Below are 24,570 nucleotides of genomic sequence, written 5' to 3' on the forward strand. Positions count from 1 at the left end.
TACATGTGCCAGAACAGCTAGTGTGTTTGCATATGTATGTGTGTGGCTGAGTGTATGTGTGTGTGTGTGTCACCTGTTCCTCTGCAGGTGATGTTCTCATCGCTGTAATCTCCACAGTCATTGTCTCCATCACACAGCCAGTGCTCCGGAATACACTTCCCACTGAAACACTGGAACTGAGCCACTGAACAAGCATGAACACATCCCACCTCATCACTGCCATCACCACAGTCGTCCTCTACAGACAGAGAGAGAGAGAGGGAGAGAGAGTCTAAATCAAGACAGAGACTTTGTAGTAGTTGAATCTAAGTCAAGAAAGACACTTAGTAGTTTAGTCAAGAAAAATACTTGAGTCAGAGTATAAAAAAGAGGCTCAGCAGTAATTAAGGCTGAGTCAAAACAAAGACTCTGTAGTAGTCAAGTCTGAGTCAAGACATAGAGACAAGGAATCTTTTATTTATTTATTTATTTATTATAATATTATTTCTAATTTTTCCCATTTTCTCCCCAATTTACACGGCCAATTACCCAACCCACTTATTAGGACTCCCCCTATCATTAGTAATGCTCCAACACATCAGGAGGGTGAAGACTAACACATGCCTCCTCCGATACATGTGAAGTCAGCCACCGCTTCTTTTTGAGCTGCTGCTGATGCTGTAGCATTGTCAAGCAGCATCACAGCACGCTTGGAGGAAAGCGCAGCGACTCGGTTCCGGTACATCAGCTCACAGATGCCCTGTGTTGCAGATATCACCGTAGGAGTGATGTGGGGAGAGAGCGCCATCTACCCACCCGGAGGGAGCAGGGTCAATTTTGCTCCCTCCAGCGCCGGCAGCTTGATGGCAAAGCTGTATGCTCATAGTGGCAGCGCTTTAGACCGCTGGACCACTCGGCGCCCAAGACAAGGAATCTTTGAGAGAGACAAGTAATTCTTTCGATCACGTCTCTGACTGGTTAAGAACTCTGTTAAGAACAAAACTCTGTTTGTGGCAGCCCTTCAGGCATGTAACAGTATTAGACATTATCCTGATGTAAAATATTTGTTATCTGACGTCATGATCAACACTCAACCTGAAATTAACATCTAATGATGTTGGTGGCCAGCTGTTTGTTTCAATCCAGGTAGGACTCTCATTCGATTGAAGGATCAGCCTGACTGGCATACGTTAGTGGTTTGTGGCATGAATCAGACTACAGTAGGAACTTACTGGATCAGGACAGTGATTTGGCTAAAACTTTGAGTTGACTAAGACTCTATTAGGGGCAAGACCCTTACTGGATCAGGGCTCTGATTGGGGCAGGACCCATACTGGACCAGGACACCAATTGGTCAAGAAAGACACTTAGTAGTAGTTCAGTTTGAGTCAAGAAAAATACTTGAGACAGAATCAAAAAAAGAGACTCAATAGTAGTTAAGGCTGAGTCATAACAGAGACTTTGTAGTAGTCAAGTCCGAGTCAAGACAAAGACGTAGTATTAGCCAGATTCTTTGTAGTACTGAAGCCTGAGTTAAGAAAAAGGCTTAGTAGAAATTGAGTCAGAGTCAAGATAGACACTTAATAGTAGTTCAGTTTGAGTAAAAACAGGGACTGTGTAGTAGTTAAGTCTGAATCAAGAAACAGATATAGTAGTAGTCAAGTCTGAGTCAAGACAGAGACTTTAAAGTAGTTTAGTTTGAGTCAAAACAGAGACTTTGTCGTTGTTGAGGCTCAGTCAAGACTAAGACTTTGTAGTGGTCATGCTGAGTCAAGACAGAGACTTTGAAGCAGTGGAGTTTGAGTCAAAACAGAGACTTTGTAGTAGTTGAGGCTCAGTCATGACTGAGACTTTGTAGTGGTAAATCTGACTCAAGACAGAGATTATTAGTAGTCGAGTCGGAGTCAAGACTGAGACTATTTGGCATGAGCTTGTGGTTTGTGGCATGAGTCAGACTAGAGTAGGAACTTACTGGGTCAGAACCCTAGTTTGATTACAAACTTGAGTTGACCAAGACCCTGTTAGGGGTAAGACCCTTTCTTGACCCGGGCCTTGATTGGGTGTTTGACCCTATTTGGCATGAGTTTGTGGCATGACTCAGACTTGAGTAGGAATTTACTTGGTCAGGACCCTATTTTGACAACAACCTTGAGTTGACCAAGATCCTGTTAGGGGTAGAACCCTTACTGGATCAGGGCTCTGATAGGGGCAGGACTCTAATTGAAGCAGGATTCAGTTGGGATTAAGACTCCATTTGGATTCGGACATGACTCAAATTGAACTAGGACCCTGATTTGGGAATGCTCTTGAGTGAGACAAGGAATTCTTTCGATCAAGACTCTGATTGCTTGAGAACTCTTTTTAGAACAAGACTCCAATTGTGACAGGTCTTTGTTTCGATTCAGGTAGGTCTTTGATTTGATTGGGGGATCACCCTGACTGACATGAGTTTGTGATTAGTGACATTAGTCAAAGTAGAATAGGAACTTACTGGTTCAAGACATTGATTTGACTAAAACCTTGAGTTGACCAAGAATCTATTATGGGAAAGACCCTTTCTAAATCAGGGCTGTGATTGGGGCAGGACCCTAACTGGACCAGGACACCAATTGCGTCAGAACCATGATAGGGGCAGGACCCTGATTGGGAAAGAAACTTTGTTGGACCAGGACCCTAGTTAGACAGTTAAAACTCACCAGAATCACAGCGCCACTTGCTGCTAATGCATCTTCCATTGGAGCAGCTGAACTGTGTGAGTGGAGCACAGGTTGGAAAATCTGTAAAAGATGAGAGTTAGTAACAGATATAGCAGATAGTGAAAGAAACAAATCATCCCTTAAGAATTCCAAAACTACAAATCATCTCAAGGAAGTTCAATGAAGTTCCATGACTCCACCACATCCCAAGTAAGCTCCATCATTCCCATGCTTTCCAAACAAGCTTCTTTGCTTCAACAATCTTAAAGATTTTAGATGTTTGAGACCTTTACTGACCTGGGAAATGGCTTTAACTGCTTTTAAGCCGGACACTGACCAGTTTTATACCTCTCTACCTGATGCTTGGCACTAGGAATAGTGACTGTAGGCTTTCACAAGTACTCACAAAAGGTACACAAAAGGTTTTATTTGTATTAGCATTTTGTCACCAGTGTTAACAACGAATGCCCCTTAAAATGTCTTTCAACGCAGGCCTGCCTAAAGGCCTGCTTAAACAAACACACACACACACACACACACACACACACACAATCCTTATCCTGAGTTTACCACAGCTAATCATGTCACCATAGATGTAATTAACTACAGTGAAAGCTTTTGATTAAATCCTCAACCAACAAAACTTTCCTCACGGCTTTTTTTTCTCCTCTCCCACAAAAAACAAACACGGCTGTTTGGTTTGTGGCTGAACTTTGCCACCTCGCCCTTATCTCCTCAGAGACAGGAACGCCGTCCTGAAACAAACTGACGGCTCGCTCATCTGGGCTTAGGGGAATTGTAAACTGAAGCACGTGCCAGAATTAATGAAGGTGCATCGAAAAAAAAAAAGCTGGGGAAAAAACTCTCAGGCCGAACCGAAGCTCAGGAGAGCCTAAACCAGGCTAGTCGTCTCAAACGCAGCGTCTGCAGAATCCCCCAACAACACAAAAAAAGTGCTTTACAACACTGGCTGTGATTCAAGGAAGCCAAGCATGGACTTTAATTACTCCTTTTTCTGCTTCCAAGAACTTCTGTGTGGCGGCAAAAGCTGGCAAAGCCTCAAAAGTATGCAACTGTAGTGAATCAGCTAGGGCTGAAATTGCCTTTAATCAATGCAGCTTCAACACACTTAGAGGAGAGCACTAAATGCTGATTCTGTAACCTTATCTAAGGGTGTTGAGGGTCATCTTGTCCAATCAGAAAGAGCAAGGTCGTTATTTATGCCTTTGTGCCCCCTCAATGAAGGGGTTGATTACTTGACCACTTACAGAAAACACCAAGTAACTGGCATGTGGTACTTTAGCAACATTGGTGTTGCTGAAGCTGTGCAATGAGAGAGCAGGGACTGAAGATATATACTTGCTGAGAGATATACTTGCTGTTTAGTCATCGTAGACACTGTAGACAACCTATTGCGACATGCATGTGACGGTTTATGGTTCATACCTTCTCATGTGTTACATGTATTAAACTGCTAGAGATCCAGACTAGAGTAAAAGTACAAGTAATCTATCAAAAAAGTAAAAGTTGAAGTGTTATTTAAACATCTTACTTAAGCAAAAGTAGTAAAGTATAAAAAAAAAATCTACTTATTACAAGTACTTTATTAAACCATTTTCTACTCAAGTACTATAAGTAAAAGTACAAGAATTGTGTTGGGTAGTTATTACAGAAAGAAGTCAAAAGTTCTGTGTTTGGCTGATTGACCGGCTGGCCACAGACACGCATGCACACAAGCGCACGCACACACAAGTAACGAATAACGAAGCAGCATGTAAAAATGTATCAAAGTAAAACTATTACACTCAGTGAAAAAATGTAGTGAGGAAAAAGTATAAGTAGGAGAAGAAAAATAATACTCCAATAAAGTACAGATACAGCATTTAACTACTTAAGTACAGTAGTGACGTAGTTCGGTAACACTTTCTATGAATGTCATCTCTATAAGGCTCAATAAACATACTTATAACACATTCTAATGCATTTATAAGGCATTATAAACATGTCTATACATGTTTATAAAACTCTATAATCCATCATAGCCATGTTTATTATGCATCATGAACTGTGATTATAATGCATTAATAGCTGTGTTTATAACATGTTATACATCAATACCAAGAAACTCATCCCCACCTTGTAGACCATCTGTATCATGACTAAAAAAGCTTCCAACTTATAAACACACCCTCAGTAATCCTATAAATATATTTTTAACCACTCATAAATTATACTTGTCTTGAATATAACATTAGTTATGGTCAATTATAATGTATTATAACAGGTCTTTGTGCGCTCTAAGTAAAGTGACAGACTTTCATTGTGGGACTCAATTATTAAAGATAGATATATACTTTTTTTAACATGTTTATCATAAGCATAACTTATAATGTATTATGATCACAAGTCATAATGCTTAATAAACATGGCTTTAGTGGGTTATGCATTTTTATAAATATTTATAGCCATGTTTATAATGCCTTATGAATGCATTATAATATATTATGAATGTGGTTATAGAGTCTAATAAAGATGACATTCATAGAAAGTGTTACCCGTAGTTCTACTACATTACTATACAGCTCTGGTTACAGGAGGATTCAACTAGGGGTCTTCACCTGCTTTAGGGGTATTGTCACGTTACACAGTTGCTGGTAGCCTTTTTTCTAAACTTTCTTTGGTAATGATGCTGCAGAATGCTTAACAACTTAACAAACGCTGAACACGCAGCACCACGGGTATAGCAATTATATGTCCACCCTAACAGTAGGGCTGTAAGATAAATCATATTTATATTGTTATCAAACATTGTGAAAACAACCAGTTTTCACAAAAAAAAAACATTGTGAAAAGCAGCAAACTTTAAGCACATTATCTATGTACAGGAACAGAGGGAGCTCTACAGGGTGCATATATTGCTCTTGTGACTTAACTAGGCTGGGTGTAGAGTGAGGTAGAGTAAGGTATAGTGAGGTAAAGATCTATAGTAAAGTGCACAGTGAATGCCTACACCAAATTACTTGTTAGCTTGGGGAAAATGACTGCAGCCGTGCCAAATAACCTTTGAGAGGCTTAACCCTCGGTAGCATGGAATTTATTTTACCCTACTTTATGGGAGCTAGGGGGGTTCCTTTTGACAGATTAATCATAATATTTTTTTAAGTTCCTATTTCCTAGTTTTAAATATAGCTTCTCTCTATAATTAAAATATCACACCCACTATTTCAAGCCCATATTTTAACTGTACAGAGATGTGCAGAACATTATACAGCTCTTGATTTTACCAGCTACAAACCTCTGGAATATAATCAATTTCAAGAGGAAGTTTGAGGATCACAAATCACAAGCAATCAAACCAAGCTGGACTGCTTGATTTTTTTGCACCAAGAGTGGCATAAAGTTTTCCAAAAGCAGTGTGTAAGACTGGTGGAGGAGAACATGCCAAGATGCATAAAACTATGATTAAAAACCAGGGTTATTCCACCAAATATTTCTAGATTTCTGAACTCTTAAAACTTTATAAATATGAACTTGTTTTCTTTGCATTATTTGAGGTCTGAAAGCTCTGCATCTTTTTGTTTTTGTTTGTTATTTCAGTCATTTCTCATTTTCTGCAAATAAATGCTCTAAATGGCAATATTTTTATGTGAAAGTTGAGAGAAATGTTGTCTGTAGTTTATAAAATAAAACAACAATGTTCATTTTACTCAAACATCTACTTTTAAATAGCAAAATCAGAGAAACTGATTCAGAAACTGAAGCAGTCTCTTAATTTAGAGTTAAACAAAATTTAGGTCCATATCATACAATCTTATCTAACGGTGTTCTTATCTTACCGCGGGAAGAGAAAGTTATCCTCCACTTTGAAGCACAAAACCTCTTTTGGCTGTGATACCCTTCTCATCCAGACACAAAACCGCATTCAAATCCTTTAACCTCCGTCTGAATTACAGCGCAGCTGGGTCCGGTTCCGCACAATAACCGGAAAACGTATTCAACCAGAGGCTCAAAGATAAAGCTTTTGTTTGGCCACCAAAAAAATGTAAAATAGGTTCTGTATCTGAGAGCCTGCAGTGACGGGAATAAAAGATCACCCGAGCATTCATTAAATGCCCCTGCGGAGGGGTTTTTGCAGGATCTCGGATTGTTTCCTCTAATAAAGCGTGTTTGAAATAAGGGCCGGCTGGAGTTATCTGAGTGGCCGTGTTATTGCCTCGCTGACCGAGCAATGCAGTCAGGAGATAAAGGGAAAGGCTTTTAGGAATAACGGGAGCGCGCAGTGTGATGTCGAATTAGCGAAGGATTGTGAGATAAGGACCTTGAAGGCTCGCGGTGTGACAGACTCACCGCAAGACGACGGCTCGTCTGAATGATCTCCGCAATCATCGTCTCGATCGCAGCGCCAGTTCTCGGGAATGCAGCGGCCGTTCTGACAGGAGAACTGCCCGGCCTGGCATGTCTGGGCTGGAAATAATAAACACATAGAAATATGAGTAAATAAATATGCAAGCAAAGCTGAATGTCTTCAAACAAAGCTTCCTTTAAAGTGTAACTGCAGTCAAATAGAGTTCTTAAATAACCTGGATCTTGGGTGCCCAGAATATAAACAGGGGTTGGATAATAAAACTGAAACACCTGTCATTTTAGTGTAGGAGGTTTCATGGCTAAATTGGAGCAGCCTGGTGGCCATACCAGAGTTCAAAAGAGGACAAATTGTTGGTGCACGTCTTGCTGGCCCATTTGTGACCAAGACAGCAAGTCTTTGTGATGCATCAAGAGCCTCGGTATCCAGGGTAATGTCAGCATACCACCAAGTAGGACCAACCACATCCAACAGGATTAACTGTGGACACTGTAAGAGGAAGCTGTCTGAAAGAGATGTTCGGGTGCTAACCCGGATTGTATCCAAAAAACAAAAAACCACGGCTGCTCAAATCACAGCAGAATTCAATGTGCACCTCAACTCTCCTGTTTCAACCAGAACTATTCGTCGGGACAATCAATTATTGTGGTCTAAAACCTTTTCCTACTTTCTGTAGAATTACTGATCTGTAGAACTCACTAGTAGAAACTGTGTGGGAGTAAGTGCTTGTTAAGAACACAGGGAAGAGCTAGAGTCAAAAGAAAAGTACCTAAAAAATAATGAGGAAGAAACACTTAGAAAGAAACCTAGAAGAACCTCCCTAAAGCAGTGAAAACGACTACAAACAGCAACCAACCCTTACAAAAAAAAGTGTATTGGGTATATATTTTTAAAAAGCATATCTAACATGTACTATTGTGGAATAATGGATGGCAACTTAAGTATATTTCAGTATTTCAGTAATTAAGCTTAGTTAAATTGTGCTTTTGAATGCTTTTTTCATATGTACGTTAAGTATGTTTTTTTTTTAATACATTTTAAATCCCCCCCCTCCTCCTCCTTAAAATCATAAGCCAGACCAATGAGAAGACTCTTTTTCCATGGATACTAATTTACCAAACCAAGGGGAAAATGCTCTAAATTTACTAACTCGCAAACTCTTGTGCACATTCACTAAAGAGACTGTAACATACTGTACATAACCCCTCTAATTATACATCCAATTTTCCACCAATGTGGAATGGGCATTGTTATGGTTAGTGCCCTTAAAGCATTGAAAATATGTTCTGGAACCCGAAAAGTTTGTTCCCAGCTGGATCCAAAAAATAATAGGTTCCACCAACGTGGAACCTGTATCTTCCTGGTTTGCGAACCAGAATTTGAACCTTTTGCCACATTTCCACCAACAATAGTAGGTTCCAGAACTAGGAACGATCGATTGAAGTGGGAACCAAAGAATACTAGGTTCTTTAGCTCAAACTGTGTTCACCACCACTGTGCAATTCCCTCTGTTGATGACATTTAATGTGATGTTTCGACTGTTCCAATAAAACTGGCAGAAACGTGTGCTGGTTCACTGAAAAGCACCACAGTTCTTATAAGCCTGTCTGGAACTGGTTCAAGAACAAGAGATCTTTTGATATAGAAGCACTAAGTCTGATCTGAGAGCTGTTGTGCAACTCCCTTAGTTCATGCTGTATTCTGTGACGTATCTTCAGATCCACTAAAACTGGTGCAGATGTAGGTAAGCACCAGGGTTCTACCAAGGAACCAGTTCAAGAACCAGAGTTATAAAAGAAAAGAGGTAGAACCAATGAGAAGAATCGAAACTCTAAAGGAAAAACTTCAAGTATCGATACTCCAACGCTCCAGAACTCCAGAACTTTTCTGCAGAAGGTGCAGAAGAACTGCTGAAACAGATCAAAACTCAAAAGGAGAATAAATCATAAACCGTATTTATGGCTGCGAGTGTGTTACAGTGCTGTAGAACCCGATGGAGAACAGGTTCAGTGAGAGTGTAGGAGAGCTGCTGGGTGTTTCTGTTTTTCAATCCATGTGGGTTTAATTCCAGGTGAAATCAGAACAGCAGTCGTATCCTCTGTGGAGATCAAACACCGGGCTGGACTCCAGGGTTTTTACACCTTACACTGGTTTTACAGCCACTGCTACAGAATCTGTTTTATGGAAACTGGCACAGAGTTGAGGAGCCGAGGGGAAAGAGAGAGAGAGGGAGGAGGAGGAAAAAAAGATTCTGACTTTTACAAATCTACAGTTTCTACTGTACAACTGGGCTACAACGTTTGCGGAATTGCAGTCTTTAATAACATGGAAAGAAATCAAATTACATTCACAATGTTTAAATGCCTGAACTTGACAAAGACTTGAATCCAAGCGTTTTCCTTCAAAACCAAGGGAATGCAAGGCTTTCTGCTTGGGTTTGGAGCACTAGTGTGATGATTTGATGGTATTCAGTGACTTAGTGAAGTTAGTTCAGAATGTTGGATAATCACCATCCCACCACATCATGCCCAACTTCAACTGATCCCAAAAGTACTGAAGTGTGGAAGAGAATACAGTTCCAGATCAGTATGCTTGGCATAAGGCATGGAGCCAAAAGGTTCATATTTATTTACCAGAAATTCTTATTCCATTGGCAGTACCTTTCCAATTTTCCCAGGCTCAATCGATCAAGTGATGCCATAGCCATCCATCAGTGACCATCATGTCTCAAAGAGTGTAATTACTGTTCTCTCTGCCTCTGGTAAGTAGTGCTGTTCTCCCTCTCCCCAATCACTCAGCGTGGATGATGCAACCCAATGTGGGTGACTGTTAGCTGATGTAATAGTATTAGTGATCAGTGTTCTCCTCCAAGCATGTTGAGATTTAGAGATCTTGTCTCATGAAAGTTTGAGAAAATGTGCCTCAGCCATGATAGTGTCGTCTCAAAAGGAGTTTCTATATAGTGGGGGGACTGGGAGCTCCATACGCTCAGATTGTGGGGACCTAGTGAAGCATGGTGGCGGAATCATCATGTTGTGGTGATGACATTTGTCAGTGGGGACTGAGTGATGCATGATGGTGGTGGGAGCATCATGCTGTGGTGATGATGTTTATCAATGGGGACTGAGTGAAGCATGATGGTGTTGGGAGCATCATGTTGTGGTGATGACATTTCTCAGTGGGGACTGAGTGAAGCATGGTGGTGGGAGCATCATGTTGTGGTGATGACGTTTATCAGTGGAGACTGAGTGAAGCATGATGGTGGGAGCATCATGCTGTGGTGATGATGTTTATCAATGAGGACTGAGTGAAGCATGATGGTGGTGGGAGCATCATGCTGTGGCGATGATGTTTATCAGTGGGGAATGAGTGAAGCATGATGGTGGTGGAATCATCATGTTGTGGTGATGACGTTTATCAGTGGAGACTGAGTGAAGCATGATGGTGTCGGGAGCATCATGCTGTGGTGATGATGTCTATCAATGAGGACTGAGTGAAGCATGATGGTGTCGGGAGCATCATGCTGTGGTGATGACATTTTTCAATGGGGACTGAGTGAAGCATGATGGTGTTGGGAGCATCATGTTGTGGTGATCACATTTATCAATGGGGACTGAGTGAAGCATGGTGGTGGGAGCACTGTGTTATGGTGTTAAAGTTTCTCAGAGAGGACTGAGTAAAGCATGATGGTGGTGGGAGCATCATGTTGTGGTGAATACATTTCGCAGTGGGGACTAAATGAAGCATGGTGGTGGAATCATCATGTTGTGGTGATGACGTTTCTCAGTGGGGACTGAGTGAAGCCTGATGATGGTGGTGGGAGCATCATGTTGTGGTGTTGAAGTTTCTCAGAGGGGACTGAGTGAAGCATGATGATGGTGGTGGGAGCATCATGTTGTGGTGATGACGTTTCACAGAGGGGACTGAGTGAAGCCTGATGATGGTGGTGGGAGCATTATGTTGTGGTGATGATGTTTCTCAGAGGGGACTGAGTGAAGCCTGATGATGGTGGTGGGAGCATCATGTTGTGGTGATGACGTTTCTCAGTGGTGGAAGCATAATGTTGTGGTGATGACATTCATGCATCAGGCAAGTATGAAAATATTTCAAATAGTTCTTTGTCATATTCTCCTTTCGAGTTAATTTCAGTGTTTCTACCGCACACTCTTTCAGAGATCCTTTAAGCTCTCAGCGGTTCTTTCACATACTACTAGGAAGGCTCTCCTGTGTAGTTCAATAACAAAAGCTACTATTGCAGAGTCTAAAAAGCATGAATCAACACTAACGTATGGAAAAACAAACCCACAATTACCCACCCTGTGTTAGCTTTTCCTAAACTTCACAGTAATGACGACTCTTTGAATGTTCTTAAGCTAAAGTGGCAAACAGCAGAGGGTTGATGACTAAACCTCTTTAGTGGCAGGCTTTAGGTCAAAGTTATCAAAGAGTGCAGGTGTGTCGAATCCACCCTGACACACTCAGGATTACAGTAATTCGGCAGCAGAACTCGGCACAATGACCGGCTTTAATTTCCTCCCCTGCTGAGTCAATCGGCCTCTTCTCAGGGGCTTTAGCGGGAGCACGGCAGGGGTTAAAATAACGCCACTGATATCCCAGCAATATGAACTATACGTCTATACTGGAGGGCTTTGAGTAATCCAAGAGTTTTAACACTGTATCTGCAAGTTTACAGCTTATTTATTAGTCTTAATCTGACCAGTTCCCCCAGGTTAAGACACAATCCATCAGAGGATAGAACACACATGTTCTGATTTAAATTGGTCAAGCTGTATATACTCAATACAATCAGTGAAGCATGGTGGTGGCAGCATCAGATTTTGAAAATGATGTTCCTCAGCGGGGACTAAGTAATGTATGGTGTTGCAGCATTATGTTGTAGAGTAGAGACTTTTGAGTAGTGTACCTCTTGGTGAGAGGTCAATACACATGACTAGACATGCATCTACTATGGTCTCAAAGGCATTGTGCCCAGCTGACAGGCTTTAAAGTATTCACATCATTGGACTAAGTGAAGCATGGTCAAGGTGATTTTGATTAATTGCCCACCATCTAGGTCATCCATCAGGTTTCGTGAACAAGAAACCTGGACTGCTACAGTCTGGAATTGCATCGTCTTTAGTAACTAATGCTAACCATACACTAGACAACTTCGAAAGGACTCTGAAATGACTTTTAATAGACTGAGTTCTGACACCCTCTTACGTCTAAAGACAAGTCACAGACTTTTTATCACAGACAAGTCTCAAGCTAAGGTTTTGCAAAGGCTGGGGATCTTGCAGGGTCACTATTTGCAAGACTGCAACTCAATTCTTTATAATATTATTTTATTATTTTTTTGATTATTATTATAAATGGGAAGACACGTCAAAGAGACACTCCTGCTTTCTCCACGGCTCTACCAGTTTCTCCTCCTCTCGTACACTCCAGGAGAATCGTGGTTTCCAAGCCACATGGGTTGTTGACATTGTTACCGTCACTATTTGCGAGAGCCAAGTCTCAAGACTTACGATAATATTAAACACGGTTGATTTTATCTGAATGGCAGAGTGAGAAAAAAAGACTGACTTAAACTTTGATCCTAACCATCTTACACTGATTGATTGAGATGATGCGACCGAAGTCGATACTAGTATGACTCTCTTGATTTTATCCCGAAATTTGGAAATTTGTCTGCAACAGTTAAACTGCTCGAAAATCGTCTGGTATAAGGTCAGCATAAACCAGGTTATGTTTGGGATCCGACAATAATTAGGTTTAAGTGTTGAGGCATTGTTGTGAGAACTTCAATCCTGCCTTTGACCAATGGACGGCCAGCTTCAGCAACCCACGAGTGCGCAGGATCTACAAGCCCAGCTGCAACATTATTGGACAATACGACGAATGATGTCATAACGAACTTGAAAGCCTCCATGCCCAACCGTATCTTGTCTTGTGTCCAGGCTAGAGGCTACTAGAACAGTTTTCCCTCTTGGTGCATTATTTTTGTGCAATTTGTAATCCTTGCAAAACTGATGACTTAAACAGGGATCAAATACTTTCATGTTTAAATATTTTGATTTGTAACAGGAATCAGCTTTTGTTTCTCTCTGCTTCTCAGATCAGATTAGAGGCAGATAGCTGATTGTTCCTAAAGAAAAGCTCCGGCTCAGGACTATCTAAATTGAATCGATTAACACCTGTAGGTCAGACGCCGCAATTTGTCTGGAATCTTTTTATCGTACAGCCAGCGATGGACAGCCGGGGGCAGTAACTCTACAGCTGTAATGAAACACAGCAGCGTAAACACAGACCATCGCTGCCCTCTCCATTCAGAGGATTACAGCTGCAGTCCTGCGGGTCAGTCTCCCAGAGATTTAAACAGCGGAGCTCAGGGACACGGATGTGCTTCTCCTTATCTCTGAGCTTGGTCACTCTCTACAATTTAACCCTTTAAGAGGGAGCTGATAGTGTTCTTTTTCTCTCAGCCATTTAATGTAGATTATGTCATTATACAGCTACAGGCGTTGGACAATGAAACTGAAACACCTGGTTTTAGACCACAATAATTTATTGTGGTGACGGACAGTTCTGGTGGAAACAGGAGAGTTGAGGTGCACATTGAATTCTGCCGTGATTTGAGCAGTCGTGGTTTTATGTTTTTTTGGATACAATCCGGTTTAGCACCCAAATATCCTTTTCAGACAGCTTCCTCTTGTGTCCACAGTTAATCCTGTTGGATGTGGTTGGTCCTTCTTGGTGGTATGCTGATATTGCCCTGGATACCGTGGCTCTTGATACATCACAAAGACTTGCTGTCTTGGTCACAGATGTGCCAGCAAGACGTGCACCAACAATTTGTCCTCTTTTGAACTCTGGTGTGTCACCCATAATGTTGTGTGCATTGCAATATTTTGAGATCTTACCCTGCTAATGGAACTTTCACACTCTGATCTTACTGGTGCAATGCATTGGCCACCAGGCTGCTCTAATTTACCCAGGAACCCTCCCACACTAAAATGACAGGTGTTTTAGTTTCATTGTCCAACCCCTGTATATAATGAGCATAATAAATGTAATAGAGTAATAGTAATACAATGTAATATCAATGTTATATGATGTGACCACTTTGTATCTATATACAGTCACCACTTCACCACTAATCATATACTATAGGGGAATGTAGTTTGTATGTAGTTTTCTGACCAACCAGCTAACTAATGAACCCCACTGCCCATTCCTCAACAAACACCATGCCCACAGTGGAACATGGTGGTGGCAGCATCTATTGTGGAGATGATGCTTCTCAGTGGGGACTAAGTAAAGTATGGCGGTATAACTGTAAGTAAGTGTAACTGTTGGACTGGAAACTGGAAGTCCACAAACAAGAACTATCCAGCCAACTTGTCATCATGTGGGCAGCATCCTGGAATGACTGATGAAGGACTAGATGATGACCAACACAAACTGTGCTGGAACAGATGCAGAGCTTCTGTCTCTAGCTTTACATCAACAAAGAAGAGGTCTATGTTGGTAGGGCTTTGAGCAATCCAAGAGCGGTAACGTTGTATCTGCAAGTTCCTGGCTCATTTCTGAATTCATCTGAACAGTTCATGCAGTTTGGGAACCAATCAATCAGAGGAGAGAAGATACATAAATCTTCATTTACAAAAGTTAAGCAGTTTGGGAGAAACTAGGTGAAGCTGTTTATACTCATATAGCACTAACTAATAAATCCCTCACAAAATGATAAACCCCACTGCCCATGCCTCAACATACCAACAGTAAAGCATGGTGGTGGCAGCATCATATTGTGGAGATGATATTATGATATTCCTCAGTGAAGTATGGTGGTGTAACTGTAAACAAGTGTCCAATAGTCCACCAACCACAAATATCCAACCAATAGTGTCCTGCTGGACTAGAGGATGACCAACAAAAACTTTGCAGCAAATAAAGTTTCAAATAGAGTTTCTGCCTCTGACTTTTCATCTACAAAGTGGACTAACTAGACAAAGGTGTCCAACAGGGTGAACAGTAGGTGTTTAAAAACTCCAGCAACACTGCTGTGTCTGACCCACTGGTACCAGCACAACACCCACCATGTCAGTACAGACACTGCAATACTGAAAAAGACCCACCACACACATTATACCTGCCCTGTCTGTAATTATAGAACTACAAAGTGTTCCTGTATGGTAATAAGCAGGTAGTATTAATCTTCTGGTATTACTATGTATAATTATGTCATTTTCATTAAATTTTCTGTAGAAATAGCAATAAAAATTCTAGATCTTTAAAGAGATAAAGGACTGGACAGAAGGAGGGGCAGTGAAACTGAGAGAAGAGAGAAAAACAACAGGGAATTGTTTGAGGGCCACCAACACTGTACACGGCATCCACTCTCTCAGAGGCTTAAACCCACTGATGTGAAACCGATTGGGGTGTGTGAGTGTGTGTGTGTGTGTGTGTGTGTGTGTGTTTGCGTGCGCAGCCACGCGAGTGTGTGATGAATTACGCTGGCAAGCATGAAGCTTTTCAACACACAGGCTTTACCACCGGAGGGGACGAGTGACATACAGGCCCGAGCCAACGAGGGAAATTATACTGTAGAATCAGAAAAACCCTCTCTCTCTCTTTCTCTCTCTCTCTCTTTCTCTCTCATTCCACCATCTAGGCCAGAACTCCAGGGATCTTTAGTGTTCCTCACCTAAGCCGATGAGACAGAATCATTTTTTTTTCTTAGTAGCACAGGGGGGTGAGCGTCGAGTGTTTCTCACCTGAACAGGACATTTTATAGAGTTTCTTACCTGAGGAGGTAAGTTTAAGGTGTTTATCACCTGAACAGGTGAGATTTACAGTGTTTCTGGCCTGTGCAGGTGACATTTACAGTGATTCTAACCTGAACAGGTGAGATTTACAGTGATTCTAACCTGAACAGGTGAGATTTTCAGTGTTTCTCACCTGCACAGGTGACATTTACAGTGTTTCTCACCTGCACAGGTGAGATTTACAGTGTTTCTCACCTGCACATGTGAGATTTACTTCGTTTCTGACCTGAACAGGTGAGATTTACAGTGTTTCTAACCTGAACGGGTGAGATTTTCAGTGTTTCTCACCTGCACAGGTGACATTTACAGTGTTTCTCACCTGCACAGGTGAGATTTACAGTGTTTCTCACTTGCACAGGTGACATTTACAGTGTTTCTCACCTGCACAGGTGACATTTACAGTGTTTCTCACCTGCACAGGTGAGATTTTCAGTGTTTCTCACCTGCACAGGTGACATTTACAGTGTTTCTCACCTGCACAGGTGAGATTTACAGTGTTTCTCGCCTGCACATGTGAGATTTACTTCGTTTCTGACCTGAACAGGTGAGATTTACAGTGTTTCTAACCTGAACAGGTGAGATTTACAGTGTTTCTCACTTAAACAGGTGAGATTTATAGTGTTTCTAACCTGAACAGGTGAGATTTACAGTGATTCTGAACTGAACAGGTGAGATTTACAGTGATTCTGAACTGAACAGGTGAGATTTACAGTGATTCTGAACTGAACAGGTGAGATTTACAGTGATTCTGAACTGAACAGGTGAGATTTACAGTGATTCTGAACTGAACAGGTGAGATTTACAGTGTTTCTAACCTGAACAGGTGAGATTTACAGTGTTTCTCACTTAAACAGGTGAGATTTATAGTGTTTCTAACCTGAACAGGTGAGATTTACAGTGTTTCTGAACTGAACAGGTGAGATTTACAGTGTTTCTCACTTGAGGATGTGAGATTTACAGTGTTTCCGACCTGAACAGGTGCGATTTACAGTGTTTCTGACCTGAACAGGTGCGATTTACAGTGTTTCTGACCTGAACAGGTGCGATTTACAGTGTTTCTGACCTGAGCAGGTGAGATTTACAGTAATTCTGAACTGAACTTTTGAGTGTCTCTCAACTGAGAAGGTAGGTTTAGAGTGTTTCTGACCAGAGCTGGTGCGTTTTACAGTGTTTCTCACCTGAGCAGGTGAGCTGGAAGAGTTTTTCACCTGATCAGGTGAAATTAGGGTATTTCTCATCTGAGCAGGTGATGGTAAAGTGTTTTGCATATGAGCAGATGAGCTGAAAGAGTTTTTCGCCTTAGCAGGTGATATTGGAGGATTTCTCACCTGAGCAGGTGATGGTAGAGTGATTTTCACCAGAGCAGGTGATATTAGAGGATTTCTCACCTAAGCAGGTGATGGTACAGTGTATCTAAACTAAGCAGGTGAGCTGGAACTGTTTTGCATCTGAGCAAGAGCATGTGAGTTAAAAGTGTTTCTCACCAAAAATGTGAGCTTAGAGTCTTTTTCACATGCGTTTAGAATGTTTCTGACCTGATCAGGTAAGCTAAAGGCTTCTGAACAGGTCAATTTAAAAAGTTTGTTATATGAGCAGATGAGATTAAAGTAGTTACAACTTGTGCTGATGGAATAAGAGCAGGTGATCTTAGAGTGTATAAGTGGGTTTAAAGCATTTTCTCACCTGAGTAGATATGCTTGAAGCGTTTCTCACCTTGAGCAGGCAAATTTAAAAGTAACATTTTATCTGAGCAGTTGACGTTAGACTGTTTCTCACCTGAACAGGTGAGGTTGGAGTATTGCTCACCTTGAGCAGGTGTAGGTTAGAGTGTTTCTTACCTGAGCAGGTGAGGTTTGCCTCGTCCTCGTTGTTGCCGCAGTCATTGGCTCCGTCACACAACCACTTCTTTGGGATGCAGCGTCCGTTCTGGCAGCGGAACTGATCGAGGGGACAGCTGCGATTGGCTGAGGAACAGTTGAATGCAAACAGAATTCATTATGCCACTACCTGTGATTAATTGCAGTATGTCAGTCATGTGTTAAGGTTATATAATACGTACAGCAAAGATGTGGCTCTTCATCACTGCCATCTGAACAGTCATCATCACCGTCACAGCGCCAGGACAGCTGGATACAGCGCTGATTCCTGCACTGGAACTCCTGCAGACCACACTGCTTAGGGTGCAGTAGCACGGATGAGGCTACAGACAACACACACCCACACACACACACACACACAGATCACAAGAACACATAACCATGGTTATATTATTAAAACACATATCTCTATTATTGTTAATAAACCATATTAAACCATATTAAATATTAAACTAGGCTTTATGCTAAATTCCTGAATAGTCAGACCAGTAGAAACAATTGGATGATTGATAGGCTGATATGTTCACAGTATTTATATAATGTAAACCTGTAAATTTCATCATAATTATTTTTACCTTATGTAGAAAGGTAGAGTATTTATCTGCAATAAATTATACAGTACATTGTAAAAAAAATCCTTTTTTTGTTACTGCAGTCTAATTATGTAATATTACAGCCATTTTTTTTATAATTACAAGCCCCTGTTCTAATTTTACATATTATGACATTAATAAGAAATTACGGTTAAAACTCTTATTTTTATGGCTATATTGCTTTATTATTTATATGGTATTTTTCCATGTTCTTAAATTACATAGATATGTATGTAAAATAACTTTTTTATTATTATCTGTAATTATAACTGTGTTATTATTTAAATTTCTTTCCCAACAACTAAATGTTTTACTTCAAATAACTGTAAGGTAAATTTATTTATTTATTTTTGTAATATATGTTCTTTTTTGTGTATATATATATTTACCGTATATATATATTTGTGTGCACACAATGCTGTTTATTTGAGTTTAAGTTGAGTTTAATAAGGTCACATTCATATATTCAGATATTCATTCATCAGCAACACATGTGTATGTACACACACACACACACACACACACACACACAAACAGCTCTATTTGTTTGTAGAATCTTGATCGATCCAGTTATTCAGAGCTGTGTAAACATATCTGATCAGCCGGCATATTCCCATTGACCGGCGCTGGTATTGATCAGGCTGTGTGCAGCAGGAACGCCGCTGTCAGTATTGATCAGCACTAATCCTGCCCCACACACAAGCACACACACAAATGGCTCAGTCTCACTCCGCTGACCTCACCTTAACCCCAAACTGAGACTCGGAATTTGCTTCACCCTCAACACTAACCCTGACCTGACCTTCACTTTTTCGCGGCCTATGACTGATAATACACTCAAGTTTATTCAGCAGGGCTCCGGCCAGTACGTTCCTATTTGGACTGTGCAGTGCATCACTGTATCTGTGTTTGTTTTGGCCCCAGACTCCGCCTGCTGCTCGTTCCCCAACACTAACTCCACCTCTGAGGTTTACAACACATAACAGCGAGTGAGCGGTGCTGCAGCATGGAAGCTAGCAAGCAGGTTTGGTTCAGCTGAAACCTTAGCTGCAGCGTAGCCTAAAAAGCCTCGGCATGTCTCAAAAAGAAAGGAATAAAACAAGAGTAAATATTGGCAGTGAGTCTGAATATTTCTCTGCCTCTCCTACCAGTCTAAACCGGACATTGTGTGAATCTGTGTCTACAGATTGTAGGTGAGCTGAGTTAGTTTGGGAAAAAAAAACTAGCTCCTTTAAGAAGTGTATTTTCAGTTGAATAAAATGTTGTACGTCATTTTAAGCCCTCTCTGGATGGAATTAGTTTCTTAGGCAGTCCTGGGGTAAATTTCTCTTTTATGGGGGGTCCATGGACACACATCTCTGAGTTTCCTCTCCTCACGTTTAATAAAATAGCTATTTGTCCACAGCCATGCACCGTAATTACACTTTGGCTGCGCGTATCCACGGAGATCCACGTAAACACAGCAGCGAGTGGAAATGGAGGAGCTACTGAACGCCATGTCACATGACCGAGAAAGCCTAAAAACTCACTGGTCCTCCTGTTTTTTCAATTGCAGTCCGTATGCAAGAGTTTTATCACTGAGTATAAGTGTGAAATACTTCTCTTCTGTCTTACCTGAGCAGGTGAGGTCGTCCTTCAGCAGGTGCTGACCATCTGCACATGCACACACCCGACCCCCAGGTACAGTCAGACACAGCGCAGTCAGACCGCACCCTCCATGATCGACTGAGCAAGCGTTAGTCCCTAAAAGAGAGAGAAAGAGAGAAAAAGAGAGAGAGAGAGAGTTAGTAAAAATATCAAATTAATGTTTTCATATTATAGGGGTTCATTGAAATGAAAACAGAGGCAAATTTAACATACTAAAAAAATGCTCAAAATGTTTTTTCCACAGATTAAATTGACCACTTTTTTCACTATTTAATAAAATAAATGGAAAATTAAACTAGTGATGCCACAACACAAGGAGGATAGAGACATGCCTCCTCCAATACATATAAAGTGATGCAGCATTACTTAGTAGCATCACAGCGCATTTGGAGGAAAGCGCAGCAACTTGGTTCTGATACATCAGCTCACAGATGCCTTGTGCTGATCGACATCACCCTAGAAGTGATGTGGGAAGAGAGTGCCATCTACCCACCCGAACAGAGCAAGGCCAATTGTGCTCCCTCAGGGCTCCGTCAGCTGATAGCAAGCTGCATGACCGGGATTCAAACCAGCACTTTAAACCACTGGACCACTCAGACTAGCTACCTCTGTAGTAACACTGTCCTCATACCAGTACAATTTAAACCATACATTCACCTCAGCTGTGCAATTTTATGTACAAATTCCTTCATTCTTCAAGTATTTATAGAAAACAGTCACACATATCAGATATTATTATTTTCAAAAGATCATTGACTATAAATACTATTTAAGAATCAATAGAATTTAAATATCTGTGTGAATTTGACCATACTTTGATCAAAAAATAACCTTTGAAGGCAAGCCTATTTTTTAAGTGTTTCCACAATGAATTTCTCACAGAAGCTTGATCAGATCGCGAAAAATGTTAAGTGACACGCTGGTTTATTGATAGTTACACCCAAAATACACCCTTAATTAATTAATAGAATTAATACATGCCTTTTTTTTGCATTTCAAGTCATGCAAGGCATATTTTCCTGTCGTTACGATAGCAAAGACACACTGACATGCCCTAAATCAATATATATTTATGGATTGCTAAAATAGGGCTCCTAGTCCGTTTAATGCTTAATTTCCAGTCGCATTATTAAAAAACCCTTATCCTTCCACACCCACTCTTGTTCCTGCTCCTATGTACAAGAGTTTATAAAGTCAAAAAGCTATTTTTCTGGCTTTAACCCATAAGATAAAGTGCAGTTCAGTGTGCAAAGGCTTGTGTTGGCTCCCGGAGACATCTGATCAGCAGTAGGAAGTTAGCAAGGGGCGTCTCTGACCAGCTGAAACGACTTCAATCAGCTGTATCTGCACCCCAGGGGAACACAACAGCAGTTTATCCGGGAAGAAAACAGGTATTAAAGTAAATCCAGGCCGTTTTACTGAACGCTGTAATCACCATCAGCACCACAAGCGTGAAGTAAATCATAATAAACATCATACAGATACGGCAGAGTCTGATTTCAATCTCGCATTCTGCATGGAGAACCCACATCTTAGAACGTCTCATAACAGCTTTCTCATAATAACCACAAACTAATACTGACCTTTGCAGAAACATCTCATTACTGACACCGGAGAAGTAAAATAAATCTCAGCTTCAGGAATCCAGAACACTTTCCACTAACTACAGTTATCCAGGAAGGAGGGGAAGGTCAAAGACCTACAGAGAGGTTAGAATGACCTGAGGTAAGTTTACTGAATAATGCCTGCCTTTTGTTTCATTGGTGGCCACTTTATTAGAAACAGTTACTCATTACTTACATTTACTGGTCATTTTTATTATATATATGCTTGTATAACTTAGTATAAATTAGTATAACATACAAACAATACATTTATTACCAATCCATTACCTATTAGCTACATTAGCTTCATAGCTCCAGTGCTAATTGGTGGTGTGTACATTTCCATTACCTTTTAGCTACATTAGCCTCATTACTCCGGTGTTAATTGGTGGGGTATACACTTCCATTAACTATTAGCTACATTAGCCTCATAGCTCCATTATTTCTAAGTTAGTATAACTTAGTAACTTACTAATAATTAATTTCTTACCTATAACCTACACTTTCCTCATAGCCTTACTTGTCATTTTTGTATTATTTATAAGTTAGTATAACTTAGTATAACTTACAAATAATCAATTACTTACCTAATAGCTACATTAGCTTCATAGCTATAGTGCTAATTGGTGGGGAATACACTTCCATGACCTATTAGCTACATTAGTTTCATAGCTCCAGTGCTAATTGGTTGGGCAAACACATCAATCACTTATTAACTGCATGCATCTTGTAGTTCCAGTGCTAATTACTTTCATTAACTATTAGCGACATTAGCTTAATAACTCCAGTGCTAAATGTTTAAGTAATCACTTTTATTTATTTTTTTTAGCTACATTAGCTTCATAGCTCTAGTGCTAATTTGAGGAGTAATTTAGGCTAAATTTAAGCTAATTTAATTTAATGTAGCTAACTGCCTGTTAGCTGCATTAGCCTCATAGCTCCAGTGTGAAACAGCTGGTAAAAAGTAGCTGAGGTCTTGGCTGATCTAATCTATTCAGAAAAGGAATCTATTTCCTAAAAAGGAAGAATGGGTATAAAAACGTGATTTTGCTTCAAACATCAAGCTTTACTGTGTGTGGAACAGGACGAACAGGGAAAACCTGAATAAAGTCTTAAATAAAGAACGACTGACGGTAATCTTTCTAGTCCTCCATGAGAAATGTGAAACAGTGTGTCTACGGCAAGCCCAGCCGGCCAAACTCACAGCGATCGATTCCAGAAACACAGACTACTGATTGTAGCTTCATAAATAATGAGAGAGTGAGTAATAGGCTAATATTCACCTTTACTCCCTCTGTCTCACTCTCTCTCTCTATCTCTCTGTTTCTCTCCCTCTCTGTCTCTCTCTCTCGCTCTGTCTCTCTCTCTCTCTCTCTGTAATGGTATTGAATTACATCAACTCAAACAGCATAAAGTAGTCGATTTTATACGAACAGATCTATATTTCATTCTGCGAGCTTGAGGTAATGGAATTGGAGATAAAAGGCGGCAGACGGTGTTTCAGGTTTCAACAGCAGATGAGAGTGGAAGAGAAAAGTGTTTATTTAAGACGTAGGAGATGACAGGAGCATTCTGTAATTTTACATTCATTATTTCTGACTCAAATCTTCTCTGAAACTCTATAAACCACAAGAAAAAAACTGCAAAACTTTCTTCAGGGATACGGTACAAGACAGACCAATGATATCAGAAACACAGGACAAGGAGATGAAACGGATGATAACGTGGGAGACAGGGCAGAAGATTAGACAGATAACTGTATGAAAGTAAGGACACATGATGGAACAGTGCAGCAGACAGGACACTGATCAGGGACACTATGAGATACAGGACAGGGAGCAAGACTGATGTACAGGGGCCTGGGGCAGAGGACGGAACACAACACTGATGAGAGACAAGACATAAGATAGACAAGACAGACTGTGGGAGACAAGATATATGATGGAACAGGGGACCAGGCAGAAGATTAAACAGAAATACAGAAAAAATAAAAGAAAAAACATGGTAAAAAGTGGTTAACATGGTACAATAAAAAAAAACATGGTAAACACAGTAAAACATGGTAAAAAATGTGGTACAAAAAACATGGTACACATGGCAAACATGGTGAAATTATGATAAAACATGGTAAAAACATGGTAACATAAAAAAACATTGTAAAACAGTAAAACATGGTGAAATTATATGGTAAAATAAAAAAATTAAACATGGTAAAATAAAAAAAAACGTGGTAAAATGAAAAACATGGTTATCATGGTAAAACATGGTAAACATGGTGAAACATGGTAAAATAAATAAAAAACATGGTAAAATGAAAAACATGGTGAAATGTGGTAAAAACATGGTAAAACATGGTAAAATGAAAAACATGGTGAAATGTGGTAAAAACATGGTAAAACATGGTAAACATGGTGAAATATGGTAAAAACATGGTAAACACGGTGAAATGTGGTAAAAACATGGTAAAAACATGGTAAACATGGTGAAATGTGGTAAAAACATGGTAAATATGGTAAAACATGGTGAAATGTGGTAAAACACGGTAAAACATGGTAAAACATGGTAAACATGGTAAAACGTGGTAAACATGGTAAAACATGGTAAACATGGTAAAACATGGTAAAAACATGGTAAACATGGTAAAACATAGTAAAACGTGGTAAACATGGTAAAACATGTTAAAACATAGTAAACATGGTAAAATGTGGTAAAAACGTGGTAAAACATGGTAAACATGGTAAAACGTGATAAAAACATGGTAAACATGGTAAAACATAGTAAAACGTGGTAAACATGGTAAAACATGTTAAACATAGTAAACATGGTAAAATGTGGTAAAAACGTGGTAAAACATGGTAAACATGGTAAAACGTGGTAAAAACATGGTAAACATGGTAAAACGTGGTAAAAACATGGTGAAACATGGTAAACATGGTAAAACATGGTAAAACATGGTAAAAACATGGTAAACATGGTAAAACAT

General features: G+C 40.2%; 1 protein-coding gene across 1 annotated transcript in view; it reads right to left on the minus strand.

The window, feature by feature from the left end:
• lrp1ba (low density lipoprotein receptor-related protein 1Ba) overlaps nucleotides 1–24,570 on the minus strand; it is a 327,687-nt gene that overhangs the window by 211,373 nt on the left and 91,744 nt on the right. The window contains exons 15-20 of the mRNA XM_049470884.1: nucleotides 19,951–20,079; nucleotides 17,926–18,066; nucleotides 17,705–17,830; nucleotides 7,023–7,139; nucleotides 2,676–2,756; nucleotides 74–238 (exon numbers count right to left, since the gene is read on the minus strand). Of these exons, the coding sequence (XP_049326841.1) occupies nucleotides 74–238; nucleotides 2,676–2,756; nucleotides 7,023–7,139; nucleotides 17,705–17,830; nucleotides 17,926–18,066; nucleotides 19,951–20,079 (759 nt within the window). The remainder of the gene's footprint in view (nucleotides 1–73; nucleotides 239–2,675; nucleotides 2,757–7,022; nucleotides 7,140–17,704; nucleotides 17,831–17,925; nucleotides 18,067–19,950; nucleotides 20,080–24,570) is intronic.

The sequence above is a fragment of the Astyanax mexicanus genome, chromosome 23, assembly GCF_023375975.1.
Source record: "Astyanax mexicanus isolate ESR-SI-001 chromosome 23, AstMex3_surface, whole genome shotgun sequence".
NCBI lineage: Eukaryota > Metazoa > Chordata > Actinopteri > Characiformes > Acestrorhamphidae > Astyanax > Astyanax mexicanus.